Source organism: Oncorhynchus gorbuscha, linkage group LG24 (genome assembly GCF_021184085.1).
Source record: "Oncorhynchus gorbuscha isolate QuinsamMale2020 ecotype Even-year linkage group LG24, OgorEven_v1.0, whole genome shotgun sequence".
Taxonomy (NCBI): Eukaryota; Metazoa; Chordata; class Actinopteri; order Salmoniformes; family Salmonidae; genus Oncorhynchus; species Oncorhynchus gorbuscha.
Window position 1 is genome coordinate 38,496,323 of NC_060196.1, and position 16,729 is coordinate 38,513,051.

The 16,729-nt window shown below is 44.1% G+C and overlaps 1 protein-coding gene across 1 annotated transcript in view; it reads right to left on the minus strand.

Moving 5' to 3' along the window:
• Window positions 1-16,729, minus strand: part of LOC124012674 (receptor-type tyrosine-protein phosphatase U-like) — a 259,461-nt gene that overhangs the window by 52,168 nt on the left and 190,564 nt on the right. Inside the window, 5 exon segments of the mRNA XM_046326539.1 lie at window positions 3,102-3,396; window positions 4,045-4,147; window positions 9,418-9,619; window positions 13,125-13,234; window positions 14,888-15,208. Coding sequence (XP_046182495.1) covers window positions 3,102-3,396; window positions 4,045-4,147; window positions 9,418-9,619; window positions 13,125-13,234; window positions 14,888-15,208 — 1,031 coding nt within the window.

The window sequence follows — 16,729 nt, forward strand, 5'->3', positions numbered from 1 at the left end:
GCACTTTTTGGCATAAAAACGCAAATCCAAAATGGCACCCTGTTCCCTATACAGTGCACTACTTTTGACCCTGGTCAAATGTCATTTGGACTTCTACTGACTGCTGATGACACCTCCTTGCCTGATATGTTCCGATGTTATTTATAGAATGATCCTCAGATATGATATGCCAATATTTTCAGCCGATATCAGAGGTTGAGTGGCAGGTAGCTGGTAGCACCTGTCACAATAGTGTACAGGAGCATTTCAAGATCCTGAAGCTGACTATGCTGTTCACTATCATTAATATTGCATCTACAGAGAATTGGGGAACGGGTCAATTGATTTGAGGCGATTCCATGCGAGAAATTGCCAAGAAACTGAAGATCTCGTATAATGCTGTGTACTACTCCCTTCACAGCACAAATCAAACTGGCACTAACCAGAATAGAAAGAGGAGTGGGAGGTCCCGGTGCACAACTGAGAAAGAGGACAAGTACATTAGTGTCTAGTTTGAGAAACAGACGCCTCACAAGTGCTCAACTGGCAGCTTCATTAAATAGTACCCACAAAACACCAGTCTCGATGTCAACAGTGAAGAGGCGCCTATGGGATGCTGGCCTTCTAGGCAGAAATGAAAAGAAAAAGCTATAACTCAGACTGGCAAATAAAAATAAAAGATTAAGATGGGCAAAAGGTCACAGACACTGGACAGAGGAACTCTGCCTAGAAGGCCAACATCACGGAGTCGCCTCTTCACTGTTGACGTTATGACTGGTGTTTTGCGGGTACTATTTAATGAAGCTGCCAGTTGAGCACTTGTGAGGCGTCTGTTCCTCAAACTAGACACTCTAATGTACTTGTTCTCTTGCCTCCCGCTCCTCTTTCTATTCTGGTTAGAGCCAGATCGCGTTGTTCTGTGAACTGAACAGTACACAGCCTTGTACGAGATCTTCAGTTTCTTGGCAATTTCTCGCATCAAATAGCCTTCATTTCTCAGAACAAGAACAGAGTTTCAGAAGAAAGCTCTATAAATTCTGGCCATTTTGAGCCTGTAATTGAACCCACAAATGCTGATGCGCCAGATAATGAACTAGTCTCAAGGCCAGTTTTATTGCTTCTTTAAATCAGAACAACAGTTTTTAGCTGTGCTAACATAAATTGTAAAATGGTTTTCTAATTATCAATTAGCCTTTTAAAATGATAAACTTTGATTAGCTAACATAACGTGCCATTGGAACACAGGAGTGATGGATGCTGATAATGGGCCTCTGTACGCCTATGTAGATATTCCATTAAAAATCATCCGTTTCCAGCTACAATAGCCATTAACAACATTAACAATGTCTACAGTGTATTTCTGATCAATTTGATGTTATTTTAACAAAAAAAATGCTTTTCTTTCAAAAACAAGGACATCTCTAAGTGACCCTAAACTTTTGACTTGTTTAACACTTTGTTGGTTACTACATGATTCCATATGTGTTCATTTATAGTTTTGATGTCTTCACTATTATTCTACAATGTAGAACATAGTAAAATAAAGAAAAAAACCTTGGAATGATTGTGTCCAAACTTTTGACTGGTACTGTATATTCGAGTCAGCCTAGATTGCGATGAGTGTGTGTGTGTGTGTCTGTGCGCTTCAGTGTTTTATAAAGAACTGATTGCACCAATCTAGCTGTCTTTCAAGCTCCAGTAAAGACATATCTGTCAAAGTAATTACAGTTCCATTCAGTGGCAGCAGCAGCTCTCAGAGCCATGGTTCTGGAAACCTACAGCTAATTATCTTGAATAATTGTCAAATAAATAAATCATGTGCTTTCCCCATTTTTACAGAGACAGTGAACAAGCACACACACACACACACACACACACACACACACACACACACACACACACACACACACACACACACACACACACACACACACACACACACACACACACACACACACACACACACACACACACACACACACACACACACACACACACACACACACACACACACACACACACACCACAAATCCTGGCTGACTCGAAAAGCCACGTTTTATAAACAGATTGAGATAAACTGCCCAGGGCAGACAGAGAAACAATCATTTACATGAGTTATAATATTCCAATGTTGTTATGAGCTGCCGTGTCAGGATGAAATAGTGTGGTGGCTATATCTCTAACTCAGGTAAATACACAACTATAATAACACCACAGTAATAATGACACACACACACACACACACACGCACAAAACACATTTAATTGGGTATTAAATGGGGGAGTCATTGGCTTTAATGACCAATAGTTAAGAGAGACAGGAGACTACTATCAGATTGTGATTCAGAGGGACAGAGACACTGAGGGTAAGTCGTTAACTTTAGCCAAGTGACGTTAGTCATACCAGCCTTACAACCTATGGAGCATTATCCTTAACTTCAGCCTTCTAACCTGTAGAGCTTTACCCCTACATCTAGGAAGCACATGTTTGACCAGTTCTGCCCTGTGACTCTCTCTGATGCATTTTGACCCAGGAGTTTGCAGTACAACTATCGACGACACAGTTTCCAACCTGCCTTGATGCACACCTTATATTAAATATTTGTTATAAATCTGTAGCTACCAGAGTCATATAGTCATATATACTGTACATATGAGGCGTGATAACCAACTCTTTGCAGCCAGGCAGATCATACTGTAGTCATTTATCTCCATATGGGCTTCATGATTTAAACAGCATTTATTTAGTCACACCTGGGGCCCTACTTTCCTCCGTTAATCTATGCTTGAGTATCATTTCAGACTTTCCTCCTGACAGACTTTCCAGCAGGCTCTGAGAGGGGACAGGCAGAGAGAAGGCAAGGGAAGGGAGAAGGAAAGACACAGAGAGAGAGAGAGAGAGTTGGGCCAAAACAGCCTGAGTTTCAGAGCTGAAGGTCCTTTCTGCTACAACCAGCCATGCACAGTGTTACTTTCGCAATTCAATAACACTTGATTTGTTCAAAGCGACTACAGCTTAGTCTGGTCCCCTGATCTGTTTGTGCTGTCTTGCCTCCTCCTACGGCATGTTTGGCAAAGACTCCAGACTTGACTCCGGCATTAAAGACAGGTCTATAAACTCACCCCTCTGAAGTTGCTTATAGCCTGGAAGAAGACTAGGTAGTTCTTGGAGGGGTCCAGGGGAGTGTTCCAGTAGCCGTTATAGGTGTGGTTGTCCCCTACGGTGAACGGAGTGGCCTCAGGGAGACTGGAGGGGGGCAGCTCAGCTGTGTAGTAGTGAGGCGTCCCCTTAGACTGGGCCTCCACCTGGGACGCTGGCACAGGGAAACAGTCTGAACCGCTACCCAGCTCCCTCCTTCTCCTCCTCCTCCTGATCCGCCTAGAACCGTCCTCTTCTACTACCACCACCTGGTATGCACTGGGGGGAGAGGAATGACAACAGACCGATAGGTGATAACTACGCTGGAAACAGTTGCCGATCATAAAGGGGCAATCTGCAGTTGTTAAATCAATTTTTGGACTTGTAAAGGTGTTATACGTACCCATTGATTCATGAAAATATAACTTGTAAATGCCTCATGTGCTTAGTTCAACTGTCGTACCTCATCAGAATCCAAAACAGAAGCTTGTTTTACGACAATGCTTATAAACAAAGTAAATGTAAACAAACACTGTATAACCCCAAAACATGGTTGAGACTATAATTTTGATATCTCAGATGGTCAGTCATTGCATCCATAGCCCTGTGTATGAATTTGAGAATGTTTACATTTTTCCAGGCCCATCCCTAAGCTTTATACTGAAACAGTGGTGAAATGCTTTATTGTTGTTTCAACTCTGGATGGCCCCTTTAAGGTTACCAAAGACACTTCATGATTATATAAAGGTGAAATAAAATAAGAAACACAAATAAAATGTGGAATCATTGGAATAAACAATGACATGTTTATTCCAATGACATGTTTCTCCATAACACAATTTTTTATAAGTGCTACAGTGAGTAACGTAGTAGACATGAGTGACAGTTGCGTGAGGTCTATTACTGTGATTAATACTGTGACTGTACCTGACTGGTGCTCCTCTGCCCAGTGCAGGTCTCAGCAGCACAGTGATGGTACTCTCTGACTCACTGAGTGGGGCTGGGACATCCTCATAGTCAAACACTGGGGCTGGCAGAGGGAGCAGAGAGGGGGAGGGAAAGGGGGGTGGGGGTTAAGATGGAGAAGAACACACACACACACACACAATTGTGTTCCAATTTCTGTTTACCGTTAAAGGACAATTAGCAAGGGAGCAGCCAGGCAATAAAAAAACATGAGGTTCCATAGTAAAGAAAGATGATTATTAATTAATCAGCTAAACCAACAGCCTCTGAAATGAAAGGTAGACTCCGCATAATGACGTTGCCACGAGCAGCACCACAGATATTGAGATTAGCAAAATACAAGACTTGGCTCTCAGAAAGTCACATGCAGTATCTGCGAATGTGCAGGGGTTCGATTCACGCTGTTTACAGCACGGTAGACAGGGCACCAGAACAGCAGAGAAGTTGAGCCAGGCGCTTCAGTGATCTTAGTTGTTGCAGAAATTGTTACCTGGTGTTGTCTTTCATTTTGGGTCAGAAAACTATGTTAGAATATCAATGAACCCATAAACACCTCATTATAAAACGTACAAATATACACACACACACGTACGAGAGCATGCATGAACATATACACCTGGCTCACGCTTGGGCAGTCCTGTATTGTCCCCTTGAGTTTAAACCCAAATACATTATATTAGACTGAGTAATAGTTTAACATTCAACTCAGTATAGACAGCTCACATCCTGGTGTGTGTGTATGGCTGGATTCAATACCTTCAACAGCGGAATAGAAAACCAAGCCTTCGTAAATGTATAACCGAGGATGAAGGACAATGGATAGAACACACTTTAATTTATCATAATGTGTTTAAGAGGGCATGGTAGAGGAAGACAGGAAAAGAGTTAAGTGGATAGGGAGAGAGAGAGAGAGAGAGAGAGAGAGAGAGAGAGAGAGAGAGAGAGAGAGAGAGAGAGAGAGAGAGAGAGAGAGAGAGAGGTCAGAGGAGACATTTTCAGTACTTTGTCAACTGCAGCTCACAGGTCAAGGGTCAAGCACTGACTGTGGTTCAGTAGAGGAGACCTGTACAACCACACAAAAGTTAAGGAGAAAGACTGAGCCAGTGGGATTTACTTAATACTTTAAAGCCACAATCTGTAATTTGTTTTACAGTCAAATGCTTCATCAATTGAAATGCCAATGAACAGCAGTGACTATTGCAGAGTGTACCTTTAAAGGGGTGGAAAAGCCATTAATTAGCCTAAGGGTACAATCGGACACCCAGGGTCCACAACAAGGCAATTGAACTTATCCCAGAAGCTGCTCCAAGATGCCGCCGGCGGAGACACGGTATTCGTGGTGGACATCTAGTCCGACTCAGGAGGCGTGCACATCATCCACCGCTTCCGAATATATAACTCGCTAGTGAAGCTAGTCCCCGTCCAAACAGCCAGCTGGGTTCTCTGAACATTGAGCAGACAGGAATAAAACTCTCTGGGAAGAAGAAAGGTGTGATTGTGATATCGTACAGGAACTCAAGTCCTTTCTTTCACCAGACCTAGAATAGCTCTCAATCAAATGTTGACCGTATTACCTCCCAAGATAATTCTCTTCGGTTATAGTCACAGCCGTGTATATTACCCCTCAAGCCGATACCACAACGGTCCTCAAGGAACTACACTGGACTTTGTGCAAACTGGAAACCACATATCCTGAGTGTGCATTTATTGTAGTTGGGGAAAACAAATTTGAGGAAAACGCTAAGTTCTATCAACATATTGCCTGTAGTACTCGCATTTCAAAAATTCTCCACAAATGTTACTCTCCCTTCCGGGTAGGCTAAAGGGCACCCCCGCACCCTCCCTTCGGCAAATCAGATGACAACTCCATTCTGATCCTCACTTTCTATAGACAGAATCTCAAAAAGGAAGCACCCGTACTAAGGTCTATGCAACGATGGTTTGACCAATCGGAATCCATGCTTCAAGATTATTTTGATCACGCGGACTGGGATATGTTCTGAGTTTCCTCTGAGAATAACATTGATGTATACACTGACACAGTGACTGAGTTCATCAGGAAGTGTATAGGGGATGTTGTTCCCACTGTGACTATTAAAACCTACCCAAACCAAAAACCATAAACTGAAAGCGCGAAACATCGCATTAAACCATGGCAAGGTGACTGGGAATACGGTCGCATACAAACAGTGCAGTTATGCCCTCCGTAAGACAATCAAACAGGAAGAACGTCAGTACAGTACAGAATCAAAGTGGAATCCCAATTCAACGGCTCAAACACAAGACTTATGTGGCAGGGACTCCAGAAAATCACAAATTACAAAGGGAAAACCAGCCACGTCACAGACACCAACGTCTTGTTCCCAGACATGTTAAACACCTTCTTCGCCAGCTTTGAGGGTAATGCAGAGCCACTGAGGACTGTGAGCTCTCGTTCTCCGTGGCCAACGTGATTAAGACATTTAAGCGTGTTAACCCTCCCAAGGCTGTCGGCCGAGACGACGTCACTACACGCGTCCTCGGAGTGTTTACGGACATATTCAATCTCTCCCTGTCTCAGTCTGCTGTCCTCAATTGTTTCATGACGTCCACAATTGTTCCTGTACCCAAGAAAGAAAGAAAAATAACTAAATGACTATCGCCCCATAACACTCACATCTGTCATCATGAAGTGCTTTTAGAGGCTAGTTAGGATCACACAGTGTATTCTGAAACTATTCAGACATTTTGCTATGAGACTTGAAATTGAGCTCAGGTGCATCCTGTTTTTCTTGAGATGTTTCTACAACTTGACTGCAGTCCACCTGTGGTAAATTCAATTGATTGGACATTATTTGGAAAAGCACACAACTGTCTATACGACGTCCCACAGTTGACAGTGAATGTCAGAGCAAAAACCAAGCCATGAGGTCGGAGGAATTGTCCGTGGAGCTCCGAGACAGGATTGTGTCGAGGCAAAGATCTGGGGAAGGATACCAAAACATTTCTGCAGCATTGAAGGTCCCCAAGAACACCGTGGCCTCAATCATTCTTAAATGGAAGAAGTTTAGAACCACAGAGACACTTATGTCATCGGGGAGAAGGGCCTTGGTCAGGGAGGGGACCCAGAACCCGATGGTCACTCTGACAGAGCTCCAGAATTCCTCTGTGGAGATGGGAGAACCTTCCAGAAAGACAACCGTCTCTGCAGCACTCCACCAATCAGGCCTTTCTGGTAGAGTGGCCAGACGGAAGCCACTCCTCAGTAAAAGGCATATGACAGCTTGCTTGGAGTTTGCCAAAATGCACTGAAAGACACTCAGACCATGATAAACAAGATTATCTGGTCTGAAGAACCTAAGTACACAGCCAAGACAATGCAGGAGTGGATTTGTGATGAGTCTCTGAATGTCCTTGAGTTGCCCATCTTGAACCCGACCTCACATCTCTGGCGAGAACTGAAAAAGCTGTGCAGCGTCGCTCCCCCTCCAACCTGACAGAACTTGAGAGAATCTGCAGAGAAGAATGGGAGAAACTCCTCAAATACACGTGTGCCAAGCTTGCAGCATCATACCCAAGAAGACTTGAGGCTGTAATCACTGCCAAAGGTTCTTCAACAAAGTAAATGGTCTGAATACTTACAGTATGTAAATGTGATATTTGTATATTTTTTTTTATCTACACATTCGCAAACATTTCTAAAAACCTGTTTTTCCTTTGTCATTATGGGGTATTGTGTGTAGAATGATGAGGGAAAAATAGATGTAATACATTTTAGAATGAGGCTGTAAAGTACCAAAATTTGGAACAAGTTAAGGGGTCTGAATATTTTCCGAATGCACCTTATCACCTCCACCTTACCTGACACCCTAGAGCCTTCAATTTGCATACCGCTCCAATAGATTCACAGGCTCCCTGTTCACTCATGACTGCTTTGTCACGCACACCTCCAACTCAATCATCAGGTTTGCAGACGACAGAACAGTAATTGGCTGATTACCAACAATGATGAAACAGCCTCCAGGGAGGAGGTGAGGTTCCTGATGGAATGGTGCTAGGAAAATAACCTCTCCCTCAACGTCAACAAAACAAAGGAGCTGATCGTGAACTTCAGGAGACAGCAGAGGGAGCACGCCCCCATCCATATCGACGGGACCGCAGTGGAGAAGGTGAAAAGCATACATCACTGACAATCTGAAATGGCCCAACCACACAGATGTGTGGTGAAGAAGGCGCAATAGCGAAGCCCCTAACACCCTCAAAAACTTTTACAGATGCACCATTGAGAGCATCCTGTCAGGCTGTATCACCGCCTGGTACAGCAACTGCACCGCTCGCAACCATAGGGCTCTCCAGAGGGTGGTGCAGTCTGCCCAGCGCATCACCGGGGACACACTTTCTGACCTGCAGGACACCTACAGCACCCGATGTCACAGGAAGGCCAGAAAGATCATCAAGACATGAACCACCCTAGCCATGACCTGTTCACCCCGCTATCATCCAGAAGGCGAGGTAAGTACAGGTGATCAAAGCTGGGACAGAGAGAATGAAACACAGCTTATATCTCAAAGCCATCAGACTTTTAAATAGCCGGCCCCCACCCAATACCATAGATGCTAATGCCCTATGTACATAATGTAGACATGGAATCACTGTTCATTTTAATAATGGAACACTGGAACACATACTGTTTTACTCATTTCATCTGTATATACTGTATTCTACTGTATTCCAGTCAATGCCACTCCAACATTTCTCATCCTAATATTTATATATATCTCTTAATTCCATTCCAGTACTTTTGGATAGTATGTATTGTTGTGAATGGTTAGATACTACTGCACAGTTAAGGCTAGGAACTCATGCATTTTGCAACAACATCTGCTAAATATGAGTATGAAACCAATAAAAACTGTTTTGATTTGATTTAAAACAACACGAAAATAAGTATGGGATACTTTGCAAGCTTGGTGAGTGGGAGAAGGGAACTTATCTTCTTTTAAAAAGACCCAGGAATCATATCATGTATGCTCTCCAGATGCAGTAAAAAAGTATGAAAAATAATAAACAAATTAAGTAAGGTTTATGCAACATCTTTGTGTGGACCTAGCACTTGTTTCCTTCCACAGAATCTGAGCACCAGCCAGTCCCATCTCTCAGTCCAGAACAAGGAACAAGTGATCAAGTCAAACCCACAGCAACACTTCTAGTCTACCCCCATTCCCAGCCCCCAGTCCCAGCCCCAGCCTCAACCCCTAGCCTCAGCCCCCAGCCTCCGCCGTCAGCCACCAACCTCAGCCCCCAACCTGAGCCCTAACTCCAGAGGAGGTCAGCGCTCATGCCACACACCCTCACCGGAGATGTTGGTGGTGATCTCAGTGAGGGCGGTCTGCCCGAAGCCCTTGGCGGTGCGAGCTCTAACAGACACCAGGTAGGTGGTGCCGGGGTGTAGGCCAGAGAACATGTGGTATGTCTCGTTCCTCAGCTTGGAGACAGTACGGCGAGGGCCCGGTACGTTGATACCCGGGTCGGATGACTCGATGCCCTGGTAACTGATCTGGAGACCGTGAACAAAACACATACAAATATGATCACAATGCTGTGTTGTAAGACTGTTGTTGCTGTAACAGATTTAGGAACAGGGAAGAAAACACAAGCCATAGAATCACAATGAGCAGTCCCTGCTTACGAACTCTGAACATAAATTCATCACAGCGAGATTTGATTCTGCTTCCTGAAATCATACAATAGGTGTTGTTGTTCGTGTTATTGTTGTTGGATGTTTTGCTGTGGGTTGTTTCAATGTTGGGAGTCAAGCGGCGATATATCTACAAATAAACAGGGGTTACTGTGCCTCTGACTGTGCCTGTGCCTGCCTGCCTGCCTTGCACCACCACCCACAGTGACTCCACCACGCAGTCCAAAATGAGATAATTTCTGAACTCAGAACGTCTCCTCTGTCACTACACAGACAATCCAATTATTTCTGCTGTTCCTCTTTTCCGCTTCACTCTCTCCTCTCTTTCTCAGAGATCCTGTTTGCAGTGCCTCACTCACTTCTCCCTCTTCTATCATTCCTCTCACCTCTCTTATCTTTTTTTCTTTCCCTCTCTCCTCCCCCTCTCTCTTCTCTCTCTCTCTTCTCTATCCTCTCACCAGGCAGCTTTGACACATCCCAGTTTCTCATTCCCCTCTCTCCTGATTCAACCGTCTATTCTCACTCCTCCATACCGCCCCTCGTTCACTCTCTGCCAAAATTAATCTTCTCACTTCTCTTCATCTTCTCCTATAGCTTCTTTCCTTTTCCTTTCTCCATATCTTTAGTCTCTTTTCCATTTCACCTTTAATGTCTATTCCAACAGCTTCTTCCTTCCCTTTCCCTCATTCTATCTATCAGGATTTCTCAATCTCACTATTTACATGTCACTTCCTTTTCATCCCACTCTCTTTCTGTCAGAGCAGACTCGTCAGGCCCAGACCTGTCTCTGTCTGGACACCTTTCATTCTTTCAGCAAAGTCACCGCAGCCTGCCTGACTGCCAGATAGAGACACAGACACATGCCAGACTGCCAGGCAGACCTATTGCATCCATGAAGAGCAGTTACATTTCTCCAACTAAACATGGTCAGAAAAGTTAAATATGACTGTGGCTTGATTGGTGTTAATAGCTAAAGTATTTATTTCTACTTAATGTACAGAAATCTCTGTATGCTCTAATAGTTGGCTACAGAGGTCTGTGGCAAGCGATTAGAGACATATATACAAGTCAGTGGATGCTCCTCAGAGGAGGGAGGGGAGGACCATCCCCCTCAGTGAATTTCATACTATAGTAAATATAATCACATATCACCAAATAATTGACACTGTTTTGCCATGAAGGTCTACAGTAGCCCCAACAGCACTCTGTAGGGTAGCACTATTGTGTAGCCGGAGGACAGCTATCTTCCGTCCTCCTCTTGGTACATTGACTTCAATACAAAACCTATGAGGTTCTTGGTTCTCACCCCCTTCCATTGACTTACAGTAATTATGACAACTTCTGGAGAACATCCCCAAACCTATTAGAGCTCTTGCAGCATGAACTGACATGTTTTCCACCCAATCAAAGGATCAGATACTTAATCTAGTACTGAAAGCATAAGATACAGCTAGCTAGCACTTCAATGCATAAAATGTGGTGAGTAGTTGAATCAAAGAAAGAGAGACAATAGTTTAACAGTTTTCGACAAATATTTGTTTTTAAATTAAGGAGAAGCAAGAGAGAGAGGGATTTCGTCATTAAAAAAACCTTCAGCTTCACTTACTTAGCTAGCAAATGCAGCTGGCTAGTTTAGTTACTCAAACACCTGGCTTAAACAGAGGGCTATTAGCTAGCTGGCTATGACTAACCAACACAACACTGGAACTCTTCCAATCTAAGGTAAGCTTTTAGTTGTATTAATTTAATGGGGACGGCCCGTGTAAGTGCAGTTATGTTACACTGTTACATTGTAATGTAACTGCATGATTGTAGCAGGTTTACTAACACATTAGTTATATTAGCTATGTTGACTAGGATGTTACTTTAGCTAATATGGGGACAAAGTTGTAGGCTGTGTGTAGCGGGTATGACATGGTTTGGCTTGGAAAGGTTTTTTCGCCTGGTCACATACAGCTGATGTTTTGTTAATTGAAGTCCACAAACGAAGGGAAAAGGTGAGAGGGAATGTGATGTGACTGCTATGAAAGTGAACTGTGTTTATGCATGAACAGGGGTGTATGCATTCCACTGATTCTGTTGAAAATCGTGACTTAAACGGAAGCGAACAAAATAGGGATAAAAATACCTGAATTTGTTGTTTGCAACTCTTATTTGCAACTGTTGGACTAATGATTACACCCTAGATAAGCTAGATGCCAGCAAGAGTGTGCAAGGTGGTATTGAAAGTGTCACTGTCTGTCATCTCAAATATTTCTCTCCACCTGTGTGGACCTAAGTTGTAAACTTTCATTCATAGGCTAGGTTGTAGCCTATGAATCATGATGGTTATAGGGAAAATTTGAGTATCATGTAGTAGCCTAAACCTATCGCTGTTACATTGAACCTACATTGAAAATGGAATATGAATGACAGTCATCCAACATGCTCTAATAGAAATAATGCCATGGTCATGAAAAATAAATGGCACTGACCGCCACTGATACACATACATAAATAATTTGCCCCATGTGAAAGCATCTTTTAGGCAAATAAGTAATTATACTGCTTGTCTCTATATAATTGCAGGGGCTCTACTAGCCTCATTATCATAGGAACATATACAGAGACCTGAACTGTAGATAGAGAGAGAGAGAGAGAGAGAGAGAGAGAGAGAGAGAGAGAGAGAGAGAGAGAGAGAGAGAGAGAGAGAGAGAGAGAGAGAGAGAGAGAGAGAGAGAGAGAGAGAGAGAGAGAGAGAGAGAGAGACGTCCTGACATCAAGGGGTCTCTTCTCGCCATTGTCTGCTGGCGCTACACACCACCCAGGCAGAGGAGCTGTGGGTGTATGCAGAGAAGAGTTCCCAGCAGGATATTTCTAGTACTCTTCATTTGAGAGGAAGAGGGGATACATTCCCTATTAATGACTATGGCACATGTCTGTACTGCACGGGAAGGCAGTGGCGAGCCAATTTTTGTTGAAGCGGAGGGTTTAGGGGCCGGAACATAATTTGTACACTGCATATTGAACACAACTAAGCCCAAAAAGAGATTGTATTTGAAAATAACAATAATTTTAAACATTGAGACACAATCATGTCTCTCTTTTTTTAAAATGTTGTGGGAGTAATTGATGAACACATTTCCTAAATTTAACACATTGTTTGCTGAATACCTTGTGATTAGTAGTCTTTTTAACCCAAAACTGCCCCCCCCCCACAAAAAAACAACAACTCTCCTGTGTCAAGCTATTAGAGACAGATAGAGATAAATCTCAATAAAATAATCACAAATTATTCATTGGGAAAAAAAGAGAAAGCCAGAGACAAAGATTGATCTCGAGACAGATCTGTGACAGACGGGAAAGTTGAGGGCATGTTCCATACCTCATACTGTGTGATGACCCCATTGGGCTCCACAGGCTCCTCCCACTTCAGAAAGATCATTTCGTCTAATGGGGTGAAAGTCAGCGACTCTGGGACGATGCCACCAGGAACTGGAAAAGAAAACACAACATAAACATTCTGAGAGAACCCTCTGTTGATTGAATAGGGGTTCCTATAGGAAGGAATTGACAAATTATATCCGGTTTGTGCCTGATCGAAAGATGATGCTGCTACAAGTCATGCAAGTTTTCGTCAACTAACAGACTGTCTGACAGTCTCTCTGGCTCTGAGACTGTCTCAGGCGGATAGAGTCTAGAGCACTGCCTTGTGGCTGACAGTTAAACCCGCTGTATCCTCTCTCTCTCTAACAGCAGCAGTGTAATGGCAGGGCAAACAAGAAATCCAAATGAGTCTGAGACTTTGTCTGAGACAGGGACTCTTGTTTTGACATGGGGATTACAACCAGTCAATGGATCGAATAGGGGCCTGAAAAATCAGGGCACTTGGTGTTATTCACAAAGCAGTGCATATGTTGAAGACACGGTTCAGTGACAGAGTTGGGAAAGTTCAACCAGCCCCAGAGATGACAAATGGCTTGTGGTTGTCTGGGACCCATGAATCTATGCATGCGTATGCGTGTATTTGTGAGTGCGAAAAACGACACAGAGGTAATTGTATTAGGTCTCCCTGTAGTCTTTTTGATTTTTCCTCTTGCCCAAAGAGAGCTCTGGGAAGGTGAGATAATTTCATTTCTCTCTCTACTTGCTTACTTCAAGTGCAGCTGTTCAACTGACTATGAAATGCATTACATTATAAGCAGGAGCACATGGGAGGACCTTGCAATTTGAAGATTTCAAAATGCAACCAATTTAATACAATGTATTTTAATCTTACAGTACCTCTCTTATTTTATTTTACCGGGTAAGTTGACTGACAACACATTTTCATTTACAGCAACGGCCTTTGGAATAGTTACAACGGAGAGGAGATGAATGAGCCAATTGGAAGCTAGGGATGATTAGGTGGCCATGAGGACCAGATTGGGAATTTAGCAGCCAGGACACCGGGGTTAACACCACTATTCTTACGATATGGGATCTTCAGTGACCATAGAGAGTCAGGACACCCATTTAACATACCATCCAACAGACAGAACCCTACACAGAGTAATGTCTGCCCTGAGGTATTGATATATATAGTTTTTTAGACCAGAGGAAAGTGTGCCTCCTACTGGCATCTAGTCTCCCATCCAGGGAGCAACTAGGACCAACCCTGTTTAGCTCCAGAGATAAGCCAGCAGTGGGATGCAGGGTGGTCTGCTGCTGACTCTCTCTCTTTCCCTCCTCTCTAATAGGTCAAGAACTGCTGTGAGCAATGTTTTATTGCATAGTACATTTGCTCTGACCTCCAACTTAAATCCATCTCGGTGAAATGTATATAATCCGCTGTTGTAGACAGGAACTTGTTAATAGAAAGATAAGCAAAATCATCTCACCATTTCGCTGGTGGCCATGACTCTGACTGATACATTTTTCATCTGCTTCCATTTAAAAGGCTGATCTTTCATTTAGTTATGCTGATCCTGCAAGTCAATATTTGTGTTTTTGGGTCCAACACTCTCTGCGTTTCATATGAACTACAATCCATGCTGGGTAATAGAGTCCACTCACTGTTTTTCTCAGTCTGGAAGGTGACCTCTCTGCTCTCTTTCTTGCCCTTGACATCAACTTTGCAATGCATGTTGGGTAATAGAGTCCACTTACTGTCCTCCTCGGTCTGAAAGGTGACCTCTCTGCCTTCTTTCTTGCCTTCTGGATTTTCCAGCGCCAGCCGGACGTGGACGGAGCGGAACGGGGGCAGGTCCCTCAGGGTGAAGTGTGATTGGTTCCTCTCTACAGAGAGACACTCCCTCACTGTGGCATTGTTCCCTGCACTGCCCCCTGCAGGTGTGGAGTAACGGTAGCAGAGAGAGACGGAGTAGGTGTGGCAGCGCGTCAGGTTGTAGCCCAGAGGCTCCCACTGTAAGACTAGTTGACGAGGCTGGATCTCTATGGCTGTGAGGCCTCGCAACGCACGCATGGGCTCTGATAGGGGGGGGGGTGGAAGAGGAGACAGACAGACAGACAGACAGACAGACAGACAGACAGACAGACAGACAGACAGACAGACAGACAGACAGACAGACAGACAGACAGACAGACAGACAGACAGACAGACAGACAGACAGACAGACAGACAGACAGACAGACAGACAGACAGACAGACAGACAGACAGACAGACAGACAGACAGACAGACAGACAGAGACATAGAACGACAGTGTGAGATGGAGTGATGAAGAAAAATAGAAAGATATGGAGAAAGAGAGACGGTTAGTTCCGATGTTTACATTCCAAACTCACCACAGGAAACTGTTTACATTTTTTTTAAACTCCCTGGAGAGAAAGAGAAGAGAGGAGGAGGGAGCGATGTACAACAACAACGCATTTATTAAAATATAATTTCACTCATACCTTAATTCTTACAGAGTACAGACTGCTCAGCTCCAGGACCAAAGACAATGCCCTATGAGCTGAGATGATGTGATATAGAACTAGCTAATTACTGATGGCATGTGTGAGACTGGGGTGACGAATCCTCGTGTCCCTGCCACGATAATGTCCAACAGGATCATATCATGCCTGCCAGACCGCAGCCACAGAGGCCGCTAAGATAGGGTTGTGTCTGGCAACTTATTCCCTCTAATAGTGCACTACTTCCTCATGGGTCCTGGTCAAAAGTAGTGCACTATATGACATTTGGGATGCACCCTTTGCAGACTAGAGCCCCATTAGGGAAGATGCTATATGAAAGCATGGCTCATCATTATATTAATCAATCTACCACCCACCCAGGCTGCCCTCCCTGTCTCTGTCTGTCTGTCCAGCAGCACGCCACCCTGCAGCCCAAACCAACCCCACAGCAGCCAACAGACGTCCAGGCCCACAGACTCACGTTGATGAGACTAATCAAAGGGACAAGCCAGGGGCGGGAGAGAGAGGAGGGTGGACGGAGGGTCAGATGGGGTGGAGGGTTATGTCAAACTGGCTGTCAGCCCACTCTGGGCTCTGCTGGCTCCAGCTCATCTCCTCTCCTCCTCTTGTCTTAAACCATGGTGTCAGTGAGCTAAAAGAGAGGACACCTTCTCACCAGGGGTCAACTGTTGCTATGAACACAATCAGCCTGGCTGTCCTCCGACCTACAGGTCACATGCTGTTACAGACACAATCCCAGCCTCAGGAGAGAGAGAAAGGAGGGATGGGGGAGAGGTCTGTTAGTGCCAGTTGGACCAATCATTGAGTCACTGTCATGGGTTAAGAGAGGTTAAAGCCTCTGACGTTTATAGGCAGAAGCTGCGTAATACACGTCTACGTCTCAGAGGGGAGAGATGGAGGGTGGGAACGGTCTAGTCGCGTCATGTCAGAAGATAAATCAGCCCATGTTTTCAGTTTGCCCAATGTGCCTCCCCAATAGACCACAGAGTGATAATTGAGGTGACCAGAGATTTAGCACTCTTATTTGTTCTCCTGCAATGAGTGAGGTAAGCTGATGACATGTCACAGCATT